The sequence below is a fragment of the Lacerta agilis genome, chromosome Z, assembly GCF_009819535.1.
Source record: "Lacerta agilis isolate rLacAgi1 chromosome Z, rLacAgi1.pri, whole genome shotgun sequence".
Lineage (NCBI taxonomy): Eukaryota > Metazoa > Chordata > Lepidosauria > Squamata > Lacertidae > Lacerta > Lacerta agilis.
The window spans coordinates 6365530-6390363 of NC_046331.1; the positions used below are offsets into that span (position 1 = coordinate 6365530).

Here is a 24834-nt window from a genome sequence, read left to right on the forward strand (position 1 = left end):
ACTTCAAAGTTTTGCCGAGCAAAAACAAAGAGAGGTGGTGGTGGGGGGGAGGGAGTTGCATGGCTTTGCCTCCTGCCTCCTCCTCCAGGCTCCAGCCAGGACTTGGGAGCGGGGGTAACGGTGTGCCGACCCCACACGCAACTCCCAAGTATCCAGAACTAGGGGGGGGGGGAGGCGGGGAGTGGACGAGTTGCTCTCCGACAGCGGAGGTGCAGCCGCGAGGGAGGCAAGGCGCTCTGCTCGTTGCTTCTGCCATGACAGCAGGACCGCACTTAAGCCAAGTGAAAGAATTGGCACTGCGCCTTTAAGAGGGAGCAGGCAACATCGCCGCCCCCACCTCCTCCCCATCCCTCATGCTTGTGCAAGAAGGAAAAGCCCAATAGGTGGGAGGGGGAGAGAAATGTGACCTAGGCTTGGAGAGAGAGAGAGAGAGAGAGACCAAGAGAAGCTGCCGCAGGGAGGATCCTGCGCCCACGGCTGTGGGCAGGGGCGTGATGGCACCCCCGCGGGGTGCCCTCTTGTCACCCCTTCAGAAATGGAACCCGGGGCACTTCGCTCCCTCCACCCCTCCCTTCCTATGCCACTGCAAAGTCTATTTTTGTAGCAGGTTCTTTGTCAACCATTTCCTTATTTTCATTCTAAAAAGGAGCTGACTCACTGATCAGGGCTGAACAAAACCATTAACATGCAGTGGGGTGTGTGTGCGAAAGAACAACTAAAATAATAATAATAGTCATATCAGTGTCCAAGTAACGGGTTCCACCCTTTCCTCTGTGAAGTTAATTTTACTACATCTTTTGGTAGGAATTCAGCATGGGATTTTTCCTGGCATTAATTCCCCAGGTTTCCCTTTTCTGTGTTAGGCAGTTCTATATTTTGGTAAACTTCATCTATTAATAGCTGCCTTGTGTGGCTATTAAAAAACACAAGCACTTGCTTAGTAGCCGAAAATCACAGGCTGCTCAAGCTGACAGCTGCAAATGGGGAAAGGCGGACTTGAAGACTGACATCAGATGTGAAGCACCTTCCTGGCTCAGAATCAAAACAAAACAAAACAACAGAGGAACCTATCTTTAGCACGAGAGCCACATTCCATCTGGGCAACCTTGCAAGTGTCACATACCAGGGGTGGGCAGGACAATGAATGTAAACTATCACTTTGTACAGTAGCCCAATTTCTGTATGCACACCTCTCTACCCACCATCCAGACAAGCAAGAGGCATTATTAGAGTTTGAGGACACATTCCAGCCAGGCAAAAACACTCAAGGAGGGTGGAAAGCAGGGGCAGTGAGGTGGGTGGTCTGAGGAGAGTTTCCAAAGACCAGGTAGAGAAGCCGGGGGGGGGGGGGGAGACTGCGATTCAGTCCCCAGGTTGGAGGTTCCTCATACAACATAAACAATTGCCGACTTGAGATGGGGGTGTATGGAAATGCCACTTACCTATCAAAGAGGAGGTGAAAGGTCACACTGAGGAAACAAGAACCCATCAAACTTGCATTGTTATAGTTTGATTCAGTACACTATTTGCCCAAATTTTATCATGCCAACTGTAGGGTACATGCAAGCCCTGCAAGACTCTGACTTTTTTTTTCTTTTCATTTTGCAGGTCTACTACAATTAGGAATGGGCATTTCTGTCAATTTCAGTTTCTTTCCCCCACTCCATCCTGAAGTTGAAGGGGGGGGGAGGAACTGCAGCCCTCCACAGGTTGATGGACTCCAACTCCCATCAACAGTGACAATTGGCCAAGCTTGCTGGTTCTCATGGGACCCTGGGCTTCCAACAATATCTGGATTCCAGTTACTGGAAACAACAGGAGGGGAGAGTTTTCTTTTGCTTGGATCCTGCTTGCAGGATGCTGGACTTGATGGGCTATTTGCTTAATCCAGCAGACTCTTCTTCTGTTTTGTTTTGTTTTGTTTTGTTTTGTTTTTGTTAATTACATAGTGTGCATGGAAAGTGAGGTGGCAGAGGAAAGATGGGTTGCTCCATCACTGCTTTGGGTCCAGCACAAAAGCCAACCATGGAACAAATTCTCCCCCTTTTCAGTCCACAGCAAAAGAAAAGGAGCAGACAGTTGGAAGATGAATGGAGAGCCCCCGTTGTCCATCCTCTTCCAGCCCTCCACAGGCCAGTAAAACATTTTGCAGGCTAGTAACTTCTCTGAAGACTTTATTTACAAGGCTGTGCTAAAGCTCGCATCGGCTAATAAATACATGTGTACTTCCAACTGACAGTTATTGCTAAAGACAAAGCCTTGCAAAGAAAACAAATAGCCTTTCCATATTCATCTCCTCATACAAATCTCTCTCTTCACATGACTCTTCTGAGGGATTGTTCCTGAGCAAGAGAAAGCTCGTCAAAGCTTTTGTATGGCTTATGTTTTAACATTCTGTTTGAGTTTATGGCCGGCATAAAACACTCATAAAAAGTTACACATCCCCTCACCCTGGGGAGCGATTCTGTTCTGTCCACAAAGAAGATAATATTCATTGAAAACCTCTAGCCGAGGCACAAGGGTGTGCATGAGAGAACAGGTGAAATAAAACAGCGCCAAGTGACTCTTAACTCAAGGATGGGGATATTTTTCAAAATCCTGCTGGTTCTAAATCTAGGCAGCAAAACCATCATGTTTTCTTGATTAAGCACCCCTCTCAATTAGAGGCCTCCCCTGCAAATAAGTGGCTTTCCAGCCGGCTGCATCAGAAAGAGGTGAGACGGTGAGGCCCACCCCACAACCTCAGCTGGGACTCATTACCAAACGCTTCCTCCCTTCCCCAACCTGACTCCATCAGCAGCACTTCCACTGGGCTGAGGGAGGCAAGACAGAGAGGACCACACTAATGGTTGAGCTGGGACCACCTCCGGCAGTGTCTACCATGGCCCCCGTCAAAAAGAACTGCTTCTTGAGCAGCTGACCCCTCTTACACAATTCATACAAAATCCCACACAAATACAGGGAAATAAATTTATATACATGTCCTCGAGCAAAGCCTACAATTCACCCTCAGTTTTTAAACTCATTATAAACCCAGGCTTGCCTCAACCAAGCCTCCTTAGATCTGTGCCCCCACCTCCAAGCCCCTGCTAATTTGTGCCAATATATATCTCCTCCACTCTAAGGGCCCCATCATGGGCACATGAAGATGTCAGATTTGTAAACCAATTCCCAAGAAACTTTAAGGAAGTTTTCAAGTGTGTGCAAAACGGCGCTCTGAGTTGCTCAAGTCAACCCAACCCAAACCAACTAAACAGACTGATAATGAGGGCCAGGACCACAAAATGCATTTCCTCATGCATTCTAAAACTGGATTCATTATGAGTCAGCTTAAAAGAGAATCATTAAATCAATATGAATTGTTGTGGGCATGGGAAGAGGTGTTGGGGTGGGGGGAATATGAATGAGGGGAACATAGGCAGGCCTGGTATGATTAGAACAACCTTATATGCTCAGCAGTGTGCCTACCTGTGAGGAGAGTCTGGATCAAAGCATGTCTTGGTGACATCAGTTATCTCTGGGTTACAGCAATCCCCACCATCAAAGCTGTACCTCTCATAGTTACAATCCATGTCGCACACACCATTCTGCTTCTTCTTGTTGAATGACGAGTGCCGCATGTGCCGGCAGTCCCCTCCATCGTACCCGGTCAAGGTATGGTTGCACTCGGGGTCACAACTGTCATCTCCAATCTTGCTAATTTCACAGTTGGCAAGGATCAGGCGGTGCCGGAGGGAGGAGTTCTTTACTTCCAGCACCTCCAGTTCCCATGTGATGTTGTAAGGGCTGAAGGCGTCGTTCAGTTGCTGGTGTTGAAATTCTATCTGTTCACAGCTAACAGTTGGGTTGCGATGGTGGTCATCATAGATATTCACTACTCGGTAGCGGACTACCTTTTTGTGACGGAAGTTTGGGAGCTTGTTGTAGCTGGCAATGACCTCTTTGTTGTCACACACAGTTTGCCCACATAGAGGTGGATCAAGGCTTGTATCCAGCAGGTAGCCAGGGTGGGAAGTGAATTCTATCTGAGGAAGACTAGGGCTGTCTTTCATCGGAGACCAGATGCTTTTCACATTCAGTAAAGTCTCCTGAAAAACTAGCTGAGGTAGATGAGCATCTGCTTCATGAGTCACCATGGCCATGTCAGACAGAATCTCCTTCTGACACCGGGCTGTTCTCCAAAGGCTGAAATGTTCTACGTAGCCTCGGTAATTCTGATTCAGGGCATTCCCACCAAGCATGAGAACTTTGCATTTCAAGGTCAAAGGGCTAAAGATGTTCCCTACCTGCTCCCCACTGGTGGCCACTTGGGCACCGTTCACATAGAGCTTCATCATGCGTCCATCGTAAGTGACAGCTAGGTGAACCCACTGGTTTGCGAGGTAGCTACGATGATCTGTGATGGTGGTAACCTTCCGGGCACGGTCCGTCTTCAAGGAAAAGAAAAAGCGGGGTTCTCTATTTCCCTGGTCACTGATGGTGTTAATCCCCAGGACCCATCCTCGGTCACGGGTGGTGTAAGAACATTTGTCATATAGTCCTAAGTGCCCCCCACAAAGAGAGAGAGAGAGAGAGAGAGATAAACAGAAGTAAATATGAGTGATGACAGCACAAAATTTACAAAATTTACATCAATTTACAAAAGACAACAATTTTCACGATAAACCAGTTGGCATGAAGTCAAGAAGCACTGAACCCTTTTGTGAACACGTGACCATAAATGGGAGAAATCATTTTAATATTGCAGCCAAAGGTCAAGAACTTCTAGAGGCATATGACGTAAATGGGACACCCAATTCTTTGTCTAGGGGCCAGAAATCCTTTGCAATTGCTTAGTGGTGAAATTTCAGTAAGAAATCTCATTAACTTCACTTGAACTGTAAGCTTGACGTCACTAGTTTGGACCAAATCCTCACAAAACACATGCATTTGTTAATTCTTAGCACCCACACAAAACTAAAATCCCCTGAGTTCATGGGGGGTGGGGGGATTGAGAAGGAACAGTCCATGGTTGCTAAACCTTAAAAAAAGGCTGTACCATAGAAGTATTCTTATCTAAGTTTCTTTAACAAATGAAACCACGTTGTATCAGAAGTAATCAGATCGCAACAGAAAGAAAATCTGGGGTTGCTTTTCACAATAAACCCTGCTAGCTGGTGCAATACTATTTTGGAAGGAATTGGTGTAAATGTCTTACAGAGGACACACCAACTCATGGTAGCTGGAATTTATGCACCAATCCATCCAAATATCAAAACCATATTAGGTAAACTCATGGAGGATAAAACTCTTAGTGGCCTTCTAGTTATAAGAAGTCATATATTACCTCTAGTATCAGAAGCAGCACGTCACTGAATACCAGCTACAGAGTAACCAAATGCAACAGAGAAGGGACTGTGGTTCAGAGGCTAGATAGAGCATGCCAAAGCTCCCAGTTTCAATCCTTAGCATCCCCAAGTAAGACTGGGAGATGCTCCTTGCCCGAAATCCTGGAGAGTCTCTGCCAGTCAGTGTAGGTAGTACTAAGCTAGTTGAACCAATGGTGTGACTCAGTATAAGAGGGGTTCCTAAGTACCTAGTGAATGAGAGTGAAGTAGATGGAGTTGTTAGCTCCAGATAATGCCTGGCAATCAAATCAAAATATCAATGCACACATCTGCTAGAAATAATAAGAAGAGTTTGGATTTGATATCCCTCTTTATCACTACCCAAAGGAGTCTCAAAGCAGCTAACAATCTCCTTTCCCTTCCTCCCCCACAGCAAACACTCTGTGAGGTGAGTGGGGCTGAGAGACTTCAAAGAAGTGTGACTAGCCCAAGGTCACCCAGCAGCTGCATGTGGAGGAGCGGAGACGCGAACCCGGTTCCCCAGATTATGAGTCTACCGCTCTTAACCACTACACCACACTGGCTCCATAAGACATGGATATTAGGGTTGTCATATGTCCAGAATTTCCTGGACATAGCTGGAATATGGCAGTCAAAAGCAGTGTCCGGGCAGAAATTGCTTAAATGTCTGGATTTTCACTTTTTGAAATATGGCAACCCTATCCTATGCAAACCCATGTGTAATAGATACAAACTGACTGTGCACATCTTATCCTTCATTCTCCGCACCAGACAGACAGATTCTCTGCTTCAAAAGGCAGTGTAAGGTAGACTAGTGCCACATTTACAAATTAATGGCTAAGGCTCTTGGCAGCTACAAGCCATTATGACTGTATCTAACCTCCAGAATCAGAGTCAATGTCCTTCAGAATAACAGTTGCTTGGGGAACAAAAGCAAAGAAAGGGTGATTGCATTCAGGTCTTGCTGCAGGCAAGTCTGAGTTAGCCACTGTGAGAACAGGATCCTGGATTAGATGGGTTTTTGGATTAATCCTGCAGGGTTCTTCTTAAACTGGCTCATGTTCTCCTTCTCCCACCCCTCTCCCACCCCCATCTAAGCCCTCACCTCTGCACCCCATCCTTCCCTTAACCGAAGCCCACTGCCCCTTTGTGTTCTCAACATAATCACTCAATCCCTCTCTATCAACAATTGTGGACTCAGAGACCATCAGCTGAGCAAAGGTTATCAGAAGAGTAATTCCTTCCTCCCCTCCCCCCCTTCCCAGACCAGCTCTGTGAAGTGTTATTTTTGCTAGGAGCTCTTTCTTGTTCCTTCCCCTCTTGCTTTTGCAAGAGAGGTGCCAGCTAGGTAGTGTGCTTATTCCTCTGTCAAGTGCATACACTTAACAAACAACAAAGCTAAATCACATCTCGAGACCAGATTGGAGCTGAACGCTGCGACTGCTGATCATCAGAATGGTGCAAGGAGGGGAGGGGAGACTTTGTCCTCGTATCTGAATTAAAGCTAAGGCTTGTATCCAATACTGGTCCTATTCAAAGTAGTAGATCATGGGTAGGCAAACTAAGGCCCAAACATGGACCAGATCAGGCCAAATTGCATTCTGGATCCAGCCCGCGGGCGGCCCAGGAATCGCCACATGGATCACCAGCTTGTGCATTCTTTTCCTCTCCCTCACATGGCTGCGGCAGCGCCTCCTCCCTCCCTCCCTCCTCCTGGCTTCTCCCCGCCCTGCCTAGAGGAGGAAGGGGGCTGGGTTTTGTTGGTGCCAATAGCAGCAGCAGCAGCAGCCGCGCTCAAGTGGCTGCCATTTTAAGCAGCCCCTCTTCAGAGCCCTTTCGTGCACGCCGCTCATCGTCCCTCTGCTGCCGCCCCCGCCCCCAGCCCCTGCCACTCGCAAGACACGGGTAAGCAGCCACTGGGGCTCTTGGTGCTCTTGCATCATTTCCCCCCTTCAAAAGATAGTCCAGCCCCCCACAAGGTCTGAGGGACAGTGGACCGGCCCCCTGCTGAAAAAGCTTGGTGACCCTTGGGGTAGACTCTGGATTGTTATTTTATTGCTTTTTAAAAATACATGCCTGCATATATTCTAAAATGTTATCTAACCCACTGTATCTAACTCAGAGTACACGCACTGCAAATGATGGACATGGCTAACTTAGTTCCATTAATTTTAATGGGACTACTCTGAGTAGTTGGATACAGCCCACTGAAATTGATGGGCTGTACCCCATTTAGTCCTACTTAGAGTAGATCACTGACATGGATGGACATTGCTAACTTAGGTGCACTCATTTAAATTGTTATACTCTGAGTTGAACTTGGCAGTATACAACCCATTAATTCCCATAGAGTTGAATTAATTTTGACTTAGAGCGGACTACTTTAAACGAATGGCCCTATGTTAGTCATGTGCATTACTTTCTGTGGGTCTCCTCTGAGTAGAACTGACACTGAATATAACCCATATTGCATATCAGGCATGGGAAGGTTACTGAAGCTACAAAAATGAAAAACTACAGGGTTTGACATACCCCAGTTGCCTTCTCGCTGACAATTTCAGTTTCTCTCAGACTCCATTTTTCCTTGAAGACTTAAGTTCTGTTCTCTACATCTCCACATCAATTTGCCATTAAAAAAAAATCCCCATGGAAATTCATCAGCATTTTAGTGCAAATTTATCTTAATAGGCAATTTCCCAAAACTTATTAGACATTTTTTGTTGTTTTTATGTTGTATGAATGTGTATGCACACTTTAATCTAGCATATGCATTTTTGCACACATTGCTTGGCTGAAAAACTGCATTGCAAAATTCAGAGTAGTGCAAATTTCAAAGGCTGGCTGCATTGTGGTTCATGTATTGTTTTAGAAAGTATGAATGAGGTAGGTTTGCCTTTGCATGTGAACTGAATTGAATTTCTATTCCACCAGCTTCACAACTTGTAGATCCTTTGGATTATGTTCTTAAAATTTTTGTGGTTTTTAATTTTCAGTTTCAAAGGACTAAAATTAGCCCAAGATCAACCCAGTGGTGGTGGTGATGTGCGGATTTGTGCGTGCATTTGGGGCGCTGGTATTGATCTCATAATTTGTTTTCCACACTAGATAGCAAAAAATGTGCAAAATAAAGCAGGGGTGTTAAGAAAGAGGAGGGGGAAGAAGAGATCTCATCATCCCCAGTCATGTTCAAGTCTAGGGTGGGTTGAGAAGTATAAAAGGGGCATACCAGGAAGGAGACCTGAGCCCACTGCTTCCGTTCTTATCACCCAGGTACATTTCCCAATGTACTTTTAGGGTAACATATCACCAAACCAACAAAACAAAAAGCCACCACAAAAGCCCATGGTTCCTGCATTGCAGTGGGGTTGGACTAGATGGAAATCTGCAATCAGCTGACTGGCTTGCTCATTCACTCAAGTCAGTTGCCCAGGTGCTAACTGTTGATGAGAAAATTCAGTTATAAACACCCCTCCCCACCCTGCATTGCTCTCTCCCTTCTTAGTATCCTTTATATTGACTGGAGAGCCCTTCATATACTGGATAGACCTCTGTAAAGCAGGACAGTGGGGCTGCTCTGTAGCAGCGGTGCATTATATGCTCTGCGGTCCATGGGCTCTAAGGGAGAGTTAGCTCAAAACCAAACCGCAATGGACCAGACAAGTGAGGCTACTCACTATCTATTGAGGCTTAGTGCTAGGTACAGGATCAGGTCCCCCAGCTCCACATGTTCTTTCCAGGCAGCAAAATCATACTTTCCTAAGTTCTATTGGAGCCATAATTGGGCCCCTTCCTGCTCTACAGTTCTATGATTTCTTAGTGCCAGGACCATCTCCAGGGATCTCAATGAGAGATATGAGGGATTCAGGGATAACGCGGCCAATGTGGGATTAAACCCTGTGGAGGCTCCTAGGCAACTGAAATCTCTCACACACACTCTCACAAATTATCTCTAATACGTTTTTTGTAATCTTCTTTCAAGACCCAATCAATATTATTTTGACCTGTTGTTGCAGGGCCCCTAAAATATGTGGGGCCCATAGGACGGTATCTACTCTGCCTATTTGGTAATCTACCACTGGATGTGGCCACTGTACCCCATGCTCTGTTAACTGACAAAATGGATTGCTGAAATGTGCTTGATGTGGGACTGCTCTTGAAGACAACTCAGAACCTTCAGTTGATCCAAGTTGCAGCAGTCCTGGGGGTCCATTTTGATCTCATATGACCCTTTAAAAAAAAAAAAAGCTGCATTGGTTGTTAGTTTGTTTCTGGACCCATTGCAAGGTGCTAATGTTAGTGTTTAAAACCCTAAACAACTCAGTCCCTAAATATCTGAAAGACTGCCTCCTTTTGTACAGACCCTCTTAGGTGCAGAGATTAGCAGAGGGGGCCCTCTTCATAGTTCCTCCACTCTCAAAGGCTCAGGGTGGTGGTGGCCTGGGAGAGAAGGATGCTAACAAGCTGGATGTTGACAAGCCGGAACGTGTGCAGAGGAGGGCAACCAGGATGATCAAGGGTCTAGATGTCAAGTCTTATGAGGAACGGTTGAAAGAGCTAGGTATATTTAGACTGCAAAAGAGAAGGCTGAGAGGAGATATAGCCATCTTCAAATATCTAAAAGGCTATCACGTGGAAGATGGAGCAAGCTTGTTTTCTCCTGCTCTGGAGGGTAGGACTCGAACCAATAGCTTCAAGTTACAAGAAAGGAGATTCTGACTAAACATCAGGAAGAACTTTCTGACAGTAAGAGCTGTTTGACAGTGGAACAGTCTCCATTGGGAGGTTGTGGGCTCTCCTTCCTTGGAGGTTTTTAAGCAGAGGTTGGATGGCCATCTGTCATGGATGCTTTAGCTGAGGTTCCTGCATTGCAGGGGGTTGGACAAGATGACCCCTGGGTCCCTTCCAATTCTAAGATTCTATGATTCTATGAGAGTGCATTATCTGGAACCAGAGGCGTAATGTAGGCAGGGCTTGGGCACAGTTTGGGGGAGGCATTCCTCATGGCACGAGCTTTTGCATCCTCCTCACACTGCCCTTCAGCTGGGAAAGGATGCCACAGGGCAGGGCATGCATGCCTTGTTTTATCCTTCTCATGCTGCCCTCTAGTTGGAGGGTGGCTTGAGAAGGACGCAACAGGCATGTGGCCTGCCAGCCCCTCACTGCTTTTGCGAATCTCACAAAGCAGTGCTGGGCTTGCTGGGCACTGTGAATGCACCCTTCAAAGCAGTTGGCCAGCAGGGCTCCCCAATGCATGCCCAGGCAGGCAGCATGGTGTGGCCCCACTTTACTGCAGTGGGTAGGGGTTGTTCCAGCAGTGTGCACCAGGAAGAAATGCTCTGCTACTGACTGGGGCAACCCCTAAACTGTGGAGCTCCCTCCCCACAGAGGTGCACTTGACGCATTCATTATATAGCGTCTGGTGAATGCTGAAAACAGAGCACTTTACCCCAGTTTTTGACACTTGTGGTCCTATTTTGGGGCCTACCTTATTTTTGTGATTGTAGGTTGCCTTAAACTGTTTTGAATATTGCGTAACTGGCCCTGCGACCTAAAGGTTAAGAATGGGTAACAAATAAAGGAACAAACAGGGAATCCTCCCAGTTGGTGGATACACAAGTACTCCAAGAGACCCCTTCAGTACTTGGGGAGTGAAAGGTCTATGGGCTGCAATACTGGGCATCCTGAGAACACCCCAAATGACCAGATCATCCAAAATCCTCATCCAATGTGTTTGGCAAAAAAGGGGGTGCCTTCTTGCAGGGTTCCCTATGCCTCCCTGCAAGTGGGGGGGACGGACGGACTGTAATGCAACCAAGGGAAGGTGGTATTTACATAGGAAGCTGTCTTATTCTAAGTCAGATCAATGGCCCATCAGTATTATCTACACAGATTGGCAGCATCTACCCAGGTTTTCATGCAGAGGCTCTCCTAGCCTTGCCTTGAGATGCCAGGGAAATGAATTTGGGATTTTCTGCATGCAAGGAAAATTCTCTGCTGCTGAGCTACAGCCCCACTGCTCCTCTTTCACGCACCACGAAGCCACTTTTCACCTTCCATTTAATTGCTTCCCCTGTGCTTATTTAAGCTCCTGAGCCTCAAGAGGTCCCTCATTAGGCCCTGTGACAGCAGCTGCACCCCGACATGCTTCTTGCTGTACTGGCTGAACAGCAGCAGTCTTGGCTGCCGGAGAGGTGGGTTGGAGCCACCTTAAGGAAGCAGAACTTCTGGAAACTGGTCCAAGGAGCAGAGGCGTAGCATGGGTTGCTGGAACCCAGGATGGGGAAAGTGTTGCATCCCCCTGGTGGACTGGACAGCTGGGGTAGAGATGAATGCCAGGGGAGCCTGCCTCCAACAAGCTCTCTGCTCGCTGCCTCCATCCACCTAACCACTAAACCAACCTGTCTGCTGCCTCGCCTCAGCTGCCAGGGCTCCGTGCCTGTCATGGGGGTACCTGATTCCTCCCCCCCCCTCAAAAATTTGCACCCTGGGCCATGGCCCCCTCTGCTACGCCTTTGCCAAGGAGAAATTTGTATTATTTCAGGTACTGAAGTCCCACTCCCGGGTTGTGTCCTCTTTCCGTATTTTCTGATCAAACACGTTATTTACACGCAAAGGGCTCCGATTCATTATTGCACTTTTGGTTAGCAACCACAAGTGGAAGGGTGCATATAATCTGACTTGAGAGGCATGGTGCAAAAAGCATTTATTGGGGGTGGGGTGGGAATTAGCACATCATTTAAAGGTACAAACAGGTAAAGCTGCTCTTGAGGATTTTGAAACTGTCTGGTGGCCATTTATTAATCATATAAGCGATTCACACTGAAACTGTATCTCTAGGCCAGGAATTGAAGTCTAACCTATCCTTGCTCCATTATGGCAGGGAAGTGACCCAAACTCAAGGATTAAACACAGGGACTTAGTTTTTGTTGTTGTTGTTGTAGCAGCAGTGCAACTGGATGTTGTTTCTCGCTGGAAAGCCAAATCAGAGCCTCAAATGGAGACCTGGATTAATTATATTTGGGACACAACTCTCTCAGATTACTTTATGGAGAGAAAGAGGGTTATAGGGGGAGTCTCAAAAAGGGATAGGTCTGAGGAGGCTTGGTTTCTGTTGTACTCCTTCATAAATAAGGGACAGCAAACTCTCTACCCCCAGTCTCTCAAACCCCTATGCAGAGAGGTCCCGTAAGTGGAGTAAAGCATGAGGCACAGGATTTCTGTGATAAGAACCTTCACATGCATGAGAGCAGAGTGCTTACAATATATTGATGAATACTTTTCAGTGACAAGCATGTACAAAGCACTATGTTTTGCTTTGTACGTGCTTGTAACTGAAAAAAACTTTGTGTGGTTTTATTTGTTGCTTGTGATGTTTAACGATTTTTTAAAAAATAAAAAAATTATATCCTGAGATATCAGTTATTTATATGTAACCTACCCCCTACTTAAAATTTAAATATATATTAGATCATTCTGTGGATAATGATTTATATGTTTTCTTCATATATTAAAACAGATAAATTGAGCTAAATATATGGGTTCTTTTTATGTTATTAGATCATGTACTTAGTATAACTTTCTTTTAGGGGCAGTACAGGATTCCTGCTGGTGTACCGACCTTCCATCTGCAACAAGGATTACCTGCCTGAACTGCTTCAGGTCGTGGTGGATGTTCTCCTACAGATACCTAGTCTGGTGGTCCTAGGTGATTTTAACATTGATGCCAACACAACCTTACAAGGGGCTGCTTGGGACTTTGTGGAAAGCATGGCCTGCATGGGGCTGTCCCTGAATAAATCTGGCCCTATTCATAGCTGTGGACATGCCTTAGACTTGATGTTTACCTCTGTGCACATGGGTGGTCTGACACTAAGTAAAAGTGAAACAAAAGAAGTACCACGGTCAGATCACTTCCTGGTGCAACTAGACTTCTCTGCACCCCTTCCCCTCCACAGGAAGGTGGAACTAATTTGAATGGTCCAAATGGTAGGGGATACATTATCCCAAGTTGATTGCCTTTCAGCTGATTTCCTGGAAGCCCATTGGAATGCCGTGTTGACCAGGCATATAAACCATCTGGCTCTGAAGCATCCTCTCTGATTGCATGGAGCTCAGATGGCCCTGTGGTTTCCCCTGGAGCTGAGGGCAATGAAACAATCACTGTGATGGCTAGAGCACCAGTGGTGAAAACCCATTCCAAATCAGACCGAACATGGGATAGAGTTCAATGTTGAGTCTACCAAGTGGCTATAGCGATGGCGAAAAACTGCCTCTGTTGCATCCATGGAAAACATTACCAGGACATTCTTTCAGGTGGTTCATTGTGCAGTGGCACCTTCCCTGTGGGCTGCCCTCCCATCAGATGTCAAAGAAATAAAGAACTACAAAACTTATCTGAAGAAGTGTGCATGCACATGAAAGCTCATGCCAACAACAAACTTAGTTGGTCTCTAAGGTGCTACTGGAAGGATTTTTATTTTTTTTAACACAACTTGTAGAAGACATCTGAAGGCAGTGCTGTATAAGGAAGTTTTTAATGTTTGATGTTTTATTATGTTTTTAGATGTGTTGGAAGCCACCCAGAGTGGATGGGGCAACCCAGCCAGGTGGACGGGGTATAAATAATAAAATTGTTGTTGTTGTTATTTCACCTTCAGGTGCAACCCTCATCTTTGATAAAACTTTTCATCAAGTTATTGGTTTTGTTACTGTGCTAGGAGATCACCCCTTAAGAGTGAAGCAAAGGAGGGGCAGTGATGGAAATACAAAGAGTGTTGTGGAGAGGCGAGATTAGTGGGGAGGCATTCTTGAGAAGAAAAAGTTAGAGTGGGGGATGGACTATCCCCATAACTTTGGAAAGTTGTCACTGCCCACTTTGCTGGAAAAATACAACCAAAGGTGACAGGACTTAGTTATGAAAGGGGAATTTAGGTCAACAATCAAAGCGGCAGTCAGAGGCCCATGAACAAGGAGTTAAAGGTTGGGGCTGTGTTCTTTCTCCTCACATGCTTTAATCGCTTAGTATCAAAGTCACGGCGGAACGCTTGAAAGCGCAAATATTCTACAGGAACCTATAGAAAGCTTTTATCTGTCCAGAGGAAAATAATTAAAAGAGACAGATTTGGGTTAAGTATTCCCATGTTCCATGCAATTGGATAAAGTCGAGGAGGATCCACCCAAACACTTTCCCAAGTTCGGTGGAGATTTCCGCAGATGACTTTGAACCCATTGTGGTTTGTTTGTTGTGTGTGTGCATGTGTGTGTATATATGTATGTGTTGTATGTGTTGTGTTGTGTGTGTGTGTGTGTGTGTGTGTGTGTGTGGTATAACTTAGCCTCTCAATTTCCCTCCCTCCTTCCCAGTCACATTCTTCCACGAGACCCTTAAATAATTCAAAATGTCAATGTAAACAAAGCAAAGATTCAACCTGCATAATTGCTAACACCAGTAAAGTGGCCTCAAGAGTCACACAGGGAAGCTTAAGGACTATGAGCAAAAGATATATTGCAATTGACAAGGCCCTAAATAATCCCCTCCAATAGAAAGTGCATTCAAGACCCACCTTTTCCACACACAAAAACAGCAGCTCCATATAAAGCAGTTGTGAGTGGACTTTCCATGGCCACTTTGGAACCGGTACAGCATTAGGCAGGAGCCCAATACTAGGTGGTGCTTGAGTTCCTCCACGGCGGAAGGAACCAAATACAATGATAGGTGAAGACAATTAATTCTAGCCTTGTCTCCACCTTCCTCTTCCTTAGTTCCTAAAGTGCAACACTGAGTCTAAGGAGGAGGAAGCTGGAAAGTAGGGCTGGCTGTAAGAAAAATTAGGCAGGTGTGGGTTTGCTGAGGGTGGTGGGGACACTTTTCAGACCATTCCTGACTCCCAAAGTTAAACTGACACTCCTCACTCGCCTTGTGGTCCAAAGCTTGCTTTCTGGGCAATCAAATGTGTGGCATGGGCCAGAAAGTCCACTGTTTCCTGCCTGAGGATAAACTAAGTTTATCAAGAAAGAGTTAAAGGCAATGGAGGCTCATGCCCACTGGGACTTAGTGGGGCGGAAGGAAGGGTGGCTAACAGTAGGAGGAACCAGAGCAAATGACTGGCAGAGCTGGAGCCAATGATATGCTGAGAGAACTAATTCTTATTTTGTCCTCATCTTTCCCTCTGACAAGTTCTGCAAAGTCAACACTGAGACTCAGGAGGAGGCTGACAGCCAGTCTCCACCCATAGATTGTATGCAAGTGAGTAGGCAGGTAGATGTTGGCTGGTTGAGGGCAAACTCAGCTAAAGAACCCCTGAAAAATGCCCATCCAACCATTGTTTAAAACCAACCAGTGAAGGAGAGTCCATCACCTTCTGAGGTCATACATTTGAAGGTCGAACTGCTCTCATTTTCAACAGAAGTTGGGCAGGAGACACTCTGCCTTCTTTTTGACACCTGTTAAAAATTGTACTGCCCAGGCAGTTCTTGATTTCTTATTGTGCATTTATGTTATTGTTGCATTGTGTGTTTTATGTTGCATATGGGGATGGTAGAAAATTCAAAAAAGGGGGAAATTCCCTTCTTCTTTTTTTTGTTATTCCTCCCATTTCCAGAATGGAAATCAATCCAGTGAATACCATATTTAATTACATAATATTTAATTACGTAAGTGACCTAAATTTGTCACAACAGACAGTAAGGTGACTGACATTCTTTTTTGACATTAGATGAATTGCAGTGGAAAGGAAACAGTGTTGAGTATCCTGGAGAATAGAAGACTGAGAGGCAATAAGATAGCCATCTTCAAACGACTGAAGGGCTGTGACATGGAAGATGGAGCAAGCCTTGTTTTCTCCTGCTCTGGAAGTTAGGACCCAAATCAACAGATTCAAATTACAAGAAAGGAGATTCCGATTAAGCATTATGAAGAACTTTCTCACAGTAAGAGCTTCATTGTGAGTTTTTAAGACGATTAATTGTGATTCCTGCAGTGCAGAGGGTTCCACTAGATGACCCTTGGGGTACCTTCCAACTCTACAATTCTATGAATTGTTAAGGATATTTTTTTAATTTCCTAAAATGGGAATGACCCCCCCACCCACAGTAGCTCTCATGTGACTGAGTTACATGAGAGAGGCATTTCATTCTGTTGTGACTGTTATTCCAGTAACTGTTGTTTTTAATTACTCTCTGTCCTCTCTCTCTGTGTGTGAGGGAGATTGTCTGCTGAGAGAGGCTTCTCTGGATACTTCTGAGGGCAGTGTTGAGTCAGTGTGATCTGTCTGAAGTGAAACATACAGAGGAAGATCCCTAAACATTACAGGAGCTCTCTGTAAGAAACAGAGAAAATACTGCTGAGGTGAAAGTAAAAACCTCTTATAAGAAGCTGTAAGGCCTGAGTGAGGTAAAACTCTGGTGCAAGTCTCACCACAGTTTTTATTTATAAATCTAAGTAAGAAGACTTCTATCTACAACTCAAGTGAGAATGTACCCATGTTTGAATGTAAATATATTATTATCAGTTATATGTTTATGAAAATAAAGTTCTTCTGAATATAAAGAGTCTGGACATTGTATAGTCTTTACAAAGAAGCTATCAATTACCTAGAAGAGTTACTTAGCTCCTACTTACTTCTTACTTACTCTGCTTCTTTGCATATCATCAAAATTTATTCTTATATACATAACATGAATGAGATGAACACAGAGCAGAATGCAAAACAATTCCGTCTTGCATTCCTACTTGCACACCACCTTGCTTATATTTTCTTTGCAGTTTATAAATATTTAAATATCATGTAATTTTGCCAGCTGAAGCTCACAGTTTCAGTCTCTCGTTAAAGACTCTCAGCAGGACTGGGGAAGACCCCTCTCTGACTCAACATAAGGCAGTTTTGAGTTTTCATAGGTATGCGCTGCAATCTTATGCAACGTAGCATGGAAAGGAAACCAGAGCAACTGAGCTGGGTGTACGTCAGGAGTTGTGGCTGTGTTGTTATGGGACGTGGCTGGTTTGGGCAAGGGTAGCCTAATGAAAATGCAAACAATGTTTGCCATTAAAAGTGGCTTGTTCAGAATATTAGGGTAGCTCTGCAGGGTTCTGGTTTTTTCTTTTTTTCTTCTTTTTCTTTTTTTACAAATGTGCCATTCCACAAAATATCCCCTCCCTTTTTCCCCCTGTATGATCTTCCGAGACGACAGAAGAAGGACCAATGACAAATGAACACCAGGTTGATAGGCCAGTAAATGAAAACAAAGGGCAAAAAAGAGCCTCCAGATATTGATAACAGGCTGGGCATGAGAACAGTAGAGTTGCCATATTTCATGAAGTGAAGATCTGATCAGTAGCTTAACAAAAGTTGTTCAGCTTTTTGTCAAAAAAAATTTTTTTGGGAGTTCATAAAAAAATTGTCCACAACCGAGGCAGAGGGGCAGCTCTGGGCATTCTGTGGGCTCCAGAAGCTACAGTCCTACCACAGCTAATATTCCAAAGAAAGCCCAAGTTCCTTACAGCACAGTTTGGAAACCACAGCACTGAGGCAACATGGAATACCCCAGCTCAGTGTCCCCCCCCTCCCCCCGCATAAACCCCTTGAAATTTGTTTAGAGTCTTGGTGGACCACTTTATGATTTTTGTTTCCATTGTAGCAATTATAGTGCGTTTTGCTGGATGCTATATGATATTTTTTATTATTATTGAATCAAGGTTAAACTTCTTAATTCTAGCTGCGCATTAGGTAAGCTGCTAATCGTTGCCACTCCTTTCAAGTGCAGGGGTCAGACTAGATGACCCTCGGGGTCCCGTCCAACTGTGGAACTAGAAAAGCTGCATCTCTAGCAATGTTTCTGAACATTTTTAAAAGCATCTTTTATCATGTCCCCAAAAGTGATTTAGTAGCAACTAGAAAAAAAATCGGCTCTGTCCCTGGTTGGAATGGTTAAGGAATTTGTTCTGTCCACATTTTTAAATTGGATTTTTATCGGTTTTTTCAAAAATAACAATGTAATAGAACAAATGTAAAACAGTTAAGGAAGAATACTGCAAATCAGGAAATACATAGAGATCTGACTGTTGAAAGGCATGTGCTATTGCAGTTATTGGTTTGGGGTAAAAGAGTTGTGCCAAAAAGAAAATTGGGTGACAGGTGAGTGAAAGTTTTTTCTTTTGTGTTTGCATATATTAGTGATTGAAACCATATTGATGCAAATTTGTCAGTTTTAATTTCACCCCCATGTTTCTCTAAGTCGCTGTCGGCTTTTCATCTAAATCTAATTACCAGATCCTAGCATGCCATCCGTTTATGGAGAGATTTATGGGATCTTTCCAGTTGGAGGCTACTTTAAGCTTAGCAGCCAGCAACAGTTTTAGGACCAAATCTTTAATGAAGTCACGCATCCCCTCTCTGAAGATATAGAAGAGTGCTAGAGTGGAGCCAGGTACCACAGACTGTTACATTATCTTGCTTACAGCAGCAAAAATTGCTCTCCAGAAATTAAAAGCTTTTTCACAGGATCACCATAAATGATACAGGGTGCCTATCATAGGACAGCTTCTCCAACACGAAGGAGAGATGGCAGAAATGCCATCTATGAAATAGTTTTAAATCTCTTTGCGTATCTTCACAGAAGTGGACTCTAAGCGTAGCTCAGTCCAAATAGCTTTCCATTATGAATCTGAGTCTGACACTAAGGAGTTTTTGTTTGCATCCATCTGTCTCAAGGGACAATAGAGTACAACTCTTGGGGTGAAGTCAAACCAGTGTATTAGCCGCACCAAAGTGACCTTCTTGAGGCATAAACCTGAGAATTGTTTTATGGAGGTTCTGGGCTGCCCAGATGACAGACAGATCACAGCCCCCCCCCCCCCGTGATATAAGGGGTGATATGATAGCCATGTTCAAATATATCAAAGGATGTCATATAGAGGAGGGTGAAAGGTTGTTTTCTGCTGCTCCAGAGAAGCGGACACGGGGCAATGGATTCAAACTACAAGAAAGAAGATTCCACCTAAACATTAGGAAGAACTTCCTGACAGTAAAAGCTGTTCGGCAGTGGAATTTGCTGCCAAGCGGAAGGCTGCCCCTCAAGACGAAAAAGTCTATGGGGCTGCCTCACAAGACGGAAATTGTTTTTTTCGGCGTGCGAAAACCGCTATTCTGCCTTGGTGCTTCGCTAGACGAAAAAATCGCTAGACGAAGATACTCGCAGAACGAATTATTTTCGTCTAGCGAGGCACCACTGTATTATGAATCACCTTGTATTATTATGGAATAGGATGTCCCTGTTTTCATCTGAGAAATGTTGGGGGGGGGTATGGGTGAACTATTGGAAATACCCTGTAAACCCACTGACTGAAAAACCCAGAGAAGGAAAGGGGTCGTGGTTTTCATTTTGTTAACCATCATCTTTCCTCACGGATTTCCCCCGTGGTACATGTTTTGTAAACGGGAGAGGAGATAATAATCCTGGAGACTGCAATTTAGAACAGAGTTAGAAAGCAAGCTTAGAGGAAAAGCTTCACACGTGTGTTTCTCCTCACAGACACACAAAGGACTTACTGTATAACTTGTCTGTTGCCTGGTCTTTTTGTGTGTGGTGCTGGTGGTGGGGGTATTTTTGTTTTGTTTTTTACAAGCCCAATAGGAATATGATAGGTGAAGGTGGAAAAGCAAACAGGCCCATCTTGGAGAAGCGCTTCCCGTTTCCAGCCGCTGAAAGCACAACACACCCAAATTAAATCATTCTCCACAGCAAACAGAGGTCCCGGCCCGACTGACAAGGGCGCTCCTCCACACAACACTGATTTCCCCTGGCGATCCCCATAAATCTCGAGCCTATTTCAGTTTGCAGCTACGCCCGCACACGCATCAGGGAAGCGCCACTAACCTTTGTTCCATGGGTTCATCCCCCCCACACTCCCTATAAATCCAGAGTAATTGAGAGCAGAGCTAGGCCCTTGGTGTGCATTATAGGATACTATAGATTGCCAAAAATATGTACATTTCAAGGCCCCACTTTATTTGGGACATTTCAAGGCCAAAACATTCTCCTTGGGGCCTGTTCTCTCTTTCTCTCTGCCTGGATCTGACCCCACCCATGGTGAACTGCCTGAAAAACCCACCGAGAGCAGAAAAGCTTGACATTTATTTTTTTTGCAAAGCACAGCAGTTGCTATCCTTGATATAACTGTTCCCCCCAAACAGGGGGAGAGTGGGATGAGAATCTGGGGATACTGTGCCAGATTGTGTCTCAATCAGTCTTTGGAATCTTGCCTTCTGTGCCACCAACATATTGGGGCCCCAGAAGATCAAGCAGACTAGATCATATAGATCCTAGGACTGCAGCAGCAGGACAAAAGAAGTCAGCTGGCACACAGCCTCAAGCTTTTGCATTGTCAGCCGATTCCACAAGCCCATTGCCACAGACCCGGCCCTACAAAACCCTGGAGGCCAAGCTAGCTTGTTAGGCTAATCTAAAAGTGGAAATGCTGATCACCTTTCTGCAAGCAAAGCTAGCCAAGTGTCCTATTCTCAAGAGGATGCACTTAAGTTTGAAAGGCTGTCTCATCGAAGTCCAGACAAAAGGTAAAGAAGCATGAGAAGCAGGGGCCTTCATGTTGCCCATCCACAGTTAGCATCTGGACAGCAGACTCAGGAAGCACACTGGTCACAGTCTTCCACACTGTGGTGTGATATCCTAGATTTCTAGTTCAGTCTATTGTCATTTTTCTAAAGTTGCCACTATACATATACATTAGCTTATGCAAATTTCACACAAATCGGTACCCTCTTTTTGTCTGCGGTGCCTTTCCTCTTTGTTGGCAATGTGTAAAAAGCTCGGTAGAACATCCACACTGCATACAGAAGATCCCGGGTTCAATCCTTGGAATCTTCAAGTTGGGCTACAAAAAAGCTCTGGCCTGACAACCCGGAGAGCCACTGCCAATCAATGTGATCGATACTGAGCTAGTTGGGACCAATGGTCTAACTCAGTATAAAGGTTGTGTTGGTCTAACTCAGTATAAAGGTTGTGTTGGAGAAACAGGCCTTTTTAGGTGGAGAAGGATGTGAGATGTACACATCTTTGGCATAGAGGACCTGTGGCCCGCGCACGTGTGCACACACACTGCTGGACTCAAACTCCCATCATCTATGACCATTGAGCATATTGGCTGGGGTAGGTGGGATTTGGAGGGCACTATGTTGAGGAAGGGATGCGGGTGGCGCTGTGGTCTAAACCACAGAGCCTAAGGCTTGCTGATCAGAAGGTCAGCGGTTTGAATCCCCGCAATGGGGTGAGCTCCCGTTGTTCGGTCCCAGCTCCTGCCTACCTAGCAGTTCAAAAGCACATCAAAGTGCAAGTAGATAAATAGGTACCACTCCGGCGGAAAGGTAAACAGCGTTTCCGTGCGCTGCTCTGGTTCACCAGAAGCGGCTTAGTCATGCTGGCCACATGACCCAGAAACTGTATGCCAGTTCCTCAGCCAGTAAAGTGAGATGAGCACCGCAACCCCAGAGTTGTCCGTGACTGGACCTAATGGTCAGGGGTCTCTTTACCTTTACATGTGGAAGAAGGCTGAGATAGAGCCATGAAGGAGTTGGCTGAATCCTGAAGAACAACTTCAACAACTCACATGAACCCCCAACTCCCAACTCAGAATGGTGTTCAGAAATTAAGAGCTTATACCAAGGGTTGGCAGAGCATATGGTATTTTGCTTCTCCCCTTAGCAAATCTAAATTTAGATTTTCCTATCTATTTTATCATAATATAGATTAGAAGATATAGGAGAGGTTAAAAACAACTATGACATTCACTGAAAACCAACAATCCAACAGAAGCATAATCTAATATTTCCACAAATATCATTCAAACCACAGAATAATAGAATTGTAGAGTTTGAAGGGACCTCAAATAACATGTAAGTAACATCATATTAGACAGAAGCAGGGGGATACAATGCAGAATCAAATAAAAGAGAGAGATAGAGTGGTATCCAATTAATGGGACAGCAGACCCATTAAAATCAATGTATTTAAGTTAATCATGCCCATTATCTACTACAGGGGTCAGCAAACTTTTTCAGCAGGGGGCCAATCCACTGAGCCACAGACCTTGTGGGGGGCCAGACTATATTTTGCAATAATAATAATAATAATAATAATAATAATAATAATATGCAAGAGCACCACGAGCCCCAGTGGCTGCTTACGTGTGTCTTGCGAGCAACAGGGGCTGGCGGTGGTGGGACGATGAGCGGCACATGAAAGGGCGCCGGAGAGGGGCGGTTAAATGGTGGCCGCTTGAGTGCTGCTTCTGTTGGCACCAACAAAACCCAGCCCCCTTCCTCCTCTAGGCAGGGCGGAGGGAAGCCAGGAGGAGGGAGGGAGGAGGCACCCCCACCGCCATGTGAGGGAGAAGGGAGGGAGAGGGAAAGAACATGCACACTGGTGATCCACACGGCGATTCCCGGACCGTCCACAGGCCAGATCCAGAAGGCAATTAGGCCTGATCTGGCCCACGGACCTTAGTTTGCCTACCCATGGTCTACTACTTTGAATAGGACCAGTATTGGATCCAACTCAAAGAGTGTGTATTTTGCAACTTCAGTTTATAACAAGAAAAATATATTGTATCTAGTAATTTCCAAGTTTTATCTGGCCTGCATATGGTCAATAAATAGGCAGCGGAGATGAGAAAAATAGGCTGCTTTCTGTATTCAATGGATATACCATTATCTGAGTCATCTCCACAACCTCCCTACAACCTCCTTTAGCTCAGGGCTTGAGAACCTGTGGCCCTCCAGATGTTGTTGAGCTCTAGCTTCCACCATCCTTGACCATTGGCCATGCTGACTAGGGGCTGATAAGAGTTGTAGTCCATTATCATATGAGTGTCAATAGGTTGAGAATCTGCTGTTAAATTGTTAAACGTCTTTGTGTTTGTGCATATGAGATCTTGTCTCAAGTAAAGGGAGCGGAAACCTATGACTCAGTTAGGCAGGTGGAATTAAGTTGATTCAATTCACATTTAAAGGCAACCCTACCTAATATGCACTTATAAAAAATGTATTTATTAAAGATTTTAGTGGGTTACAAAAGTACGTACATTGTCTCTATTTTCAGATCATAAGGTCCTTTCTATAGAAAAGTTATACTTGATGTGAGTCATTAATGTTGTCTACAGTATAAGATTGAGGGAGAGGAGAGGTGGGGAGAGAGTGGGGGGGAAGAGGGCAGTAGTAAACTTTCATTATTTTACATAGTGTATTGCAAGGTTTTTGTGTCAGTGTCACATGGGTAGGTTTTTTTCTATTCATTTGTAAGTTTTCATTGGTAGTGAGGGAGATTGGGGGGCCTTCAGTTGACTGCTGTGAGTTTTGTTTGCATGTGTGAAGGATTTGGGGTTCAAGTTAGCCATATTGATTCATATGCTGTTGGTGGATTCTTGTTGCTGACTTGTTGGGTTGTGTGTTTAATAAAGGGGAGCCACATTGGGGTGAAGGTGTCCTTTTTATTGGTTCCTGTGCTAGTTTCAGTTTAATGGTTAACTTTCTTAGTAGGAATGTTTTCCATACAGTTTGGTACCAGTGGTCCATTTTGCACAGGTCTCTCCAGTGTCTAGCTATGATGCTCCTGACTGCTGAGAGTAGGTGGGTTATAAGCTCTTTGTAGTGTGAATGTGCATTATTGTCTTGGAAAATATTCAGTAGCACCAATTATGGGGTAGCTTCTAATATCTTATTAGTTATTTTGCATTTTTCTTGTAGGACTGATGTCCAGAAGGTTGAATTTTCGGGCAATCCCACCACATGTGGAGGTATGTGCCTATAGAGGTGCAACCTTTCCAGAATTTTGGTGAGGTTCCTGGATGTATCAGCCCCAACTTCTATGGTGTTAGGTAAGTTTCAAGGTGAGTTCCCTTCTTTTGGCTGAGATAGATTTAAAGGGAGGTTTAGACGACAGTTTAGTCCATTAGGTAGGGTTTATTTCATAACCTTTGTCATGCACCCATTGTTTTTTGATTGAGATGAGGGGGTTTGTGGGATTCTGTAATAGTATTTTGTATTTTGTGGATACTATCCCCTTGCCATGTCCCTCTGCTATCAGGAGAAGGTTTTCAAAGGTTGTCAAAGGCCTAGTGGCTGCTGCTTTTACTGCAGGGCTGTTTAAGAAGGTGTGCAGTTGGAAGTGTGTTAGCCAGGGTATTTGAAGGTCCCCTGATCTGCACTTTCTAAATCAATATATGAAACGAAACACATCCATCATTTGAAATTCACCGTTCTCTGAATTTTGCAATTAATGTGTACAAAAATACATGTACTAAAAGTGTGCATATAGATGAGTGAAAACACAGAAAAGTGCATTATATTAGGTAAAATTCTTTTGGAAATATGTGTATATTTGGCAAGACTGCATATAAAAATGTGTGTAGTAGAATTTCTCACTAAAATTTAGCTGATGAAACTTCAGGAGGATCACAAACTGATGTGGAACTGCA

The 24834-nt window shown here is 44.7% G+C and overlaps 1 protein-coding gene across 1 annotated transcript in view; it reads right to left on the reverse strand.

The window, feature by feature from the left end:
* Positions 1-24834, reverse strand: part of PAPPA (pappalysin 1) — a 249448-nt gene that overhangs the window by 208980 nt on the left and 15634 nt on the right. Inside the window, 1 exon segment of the mRNA XM_033137308.1 lies at positions 3469-4540. Coding sequence (XP_032993199.1) covers positions 3469-4540 — 1072 coding nt within the window.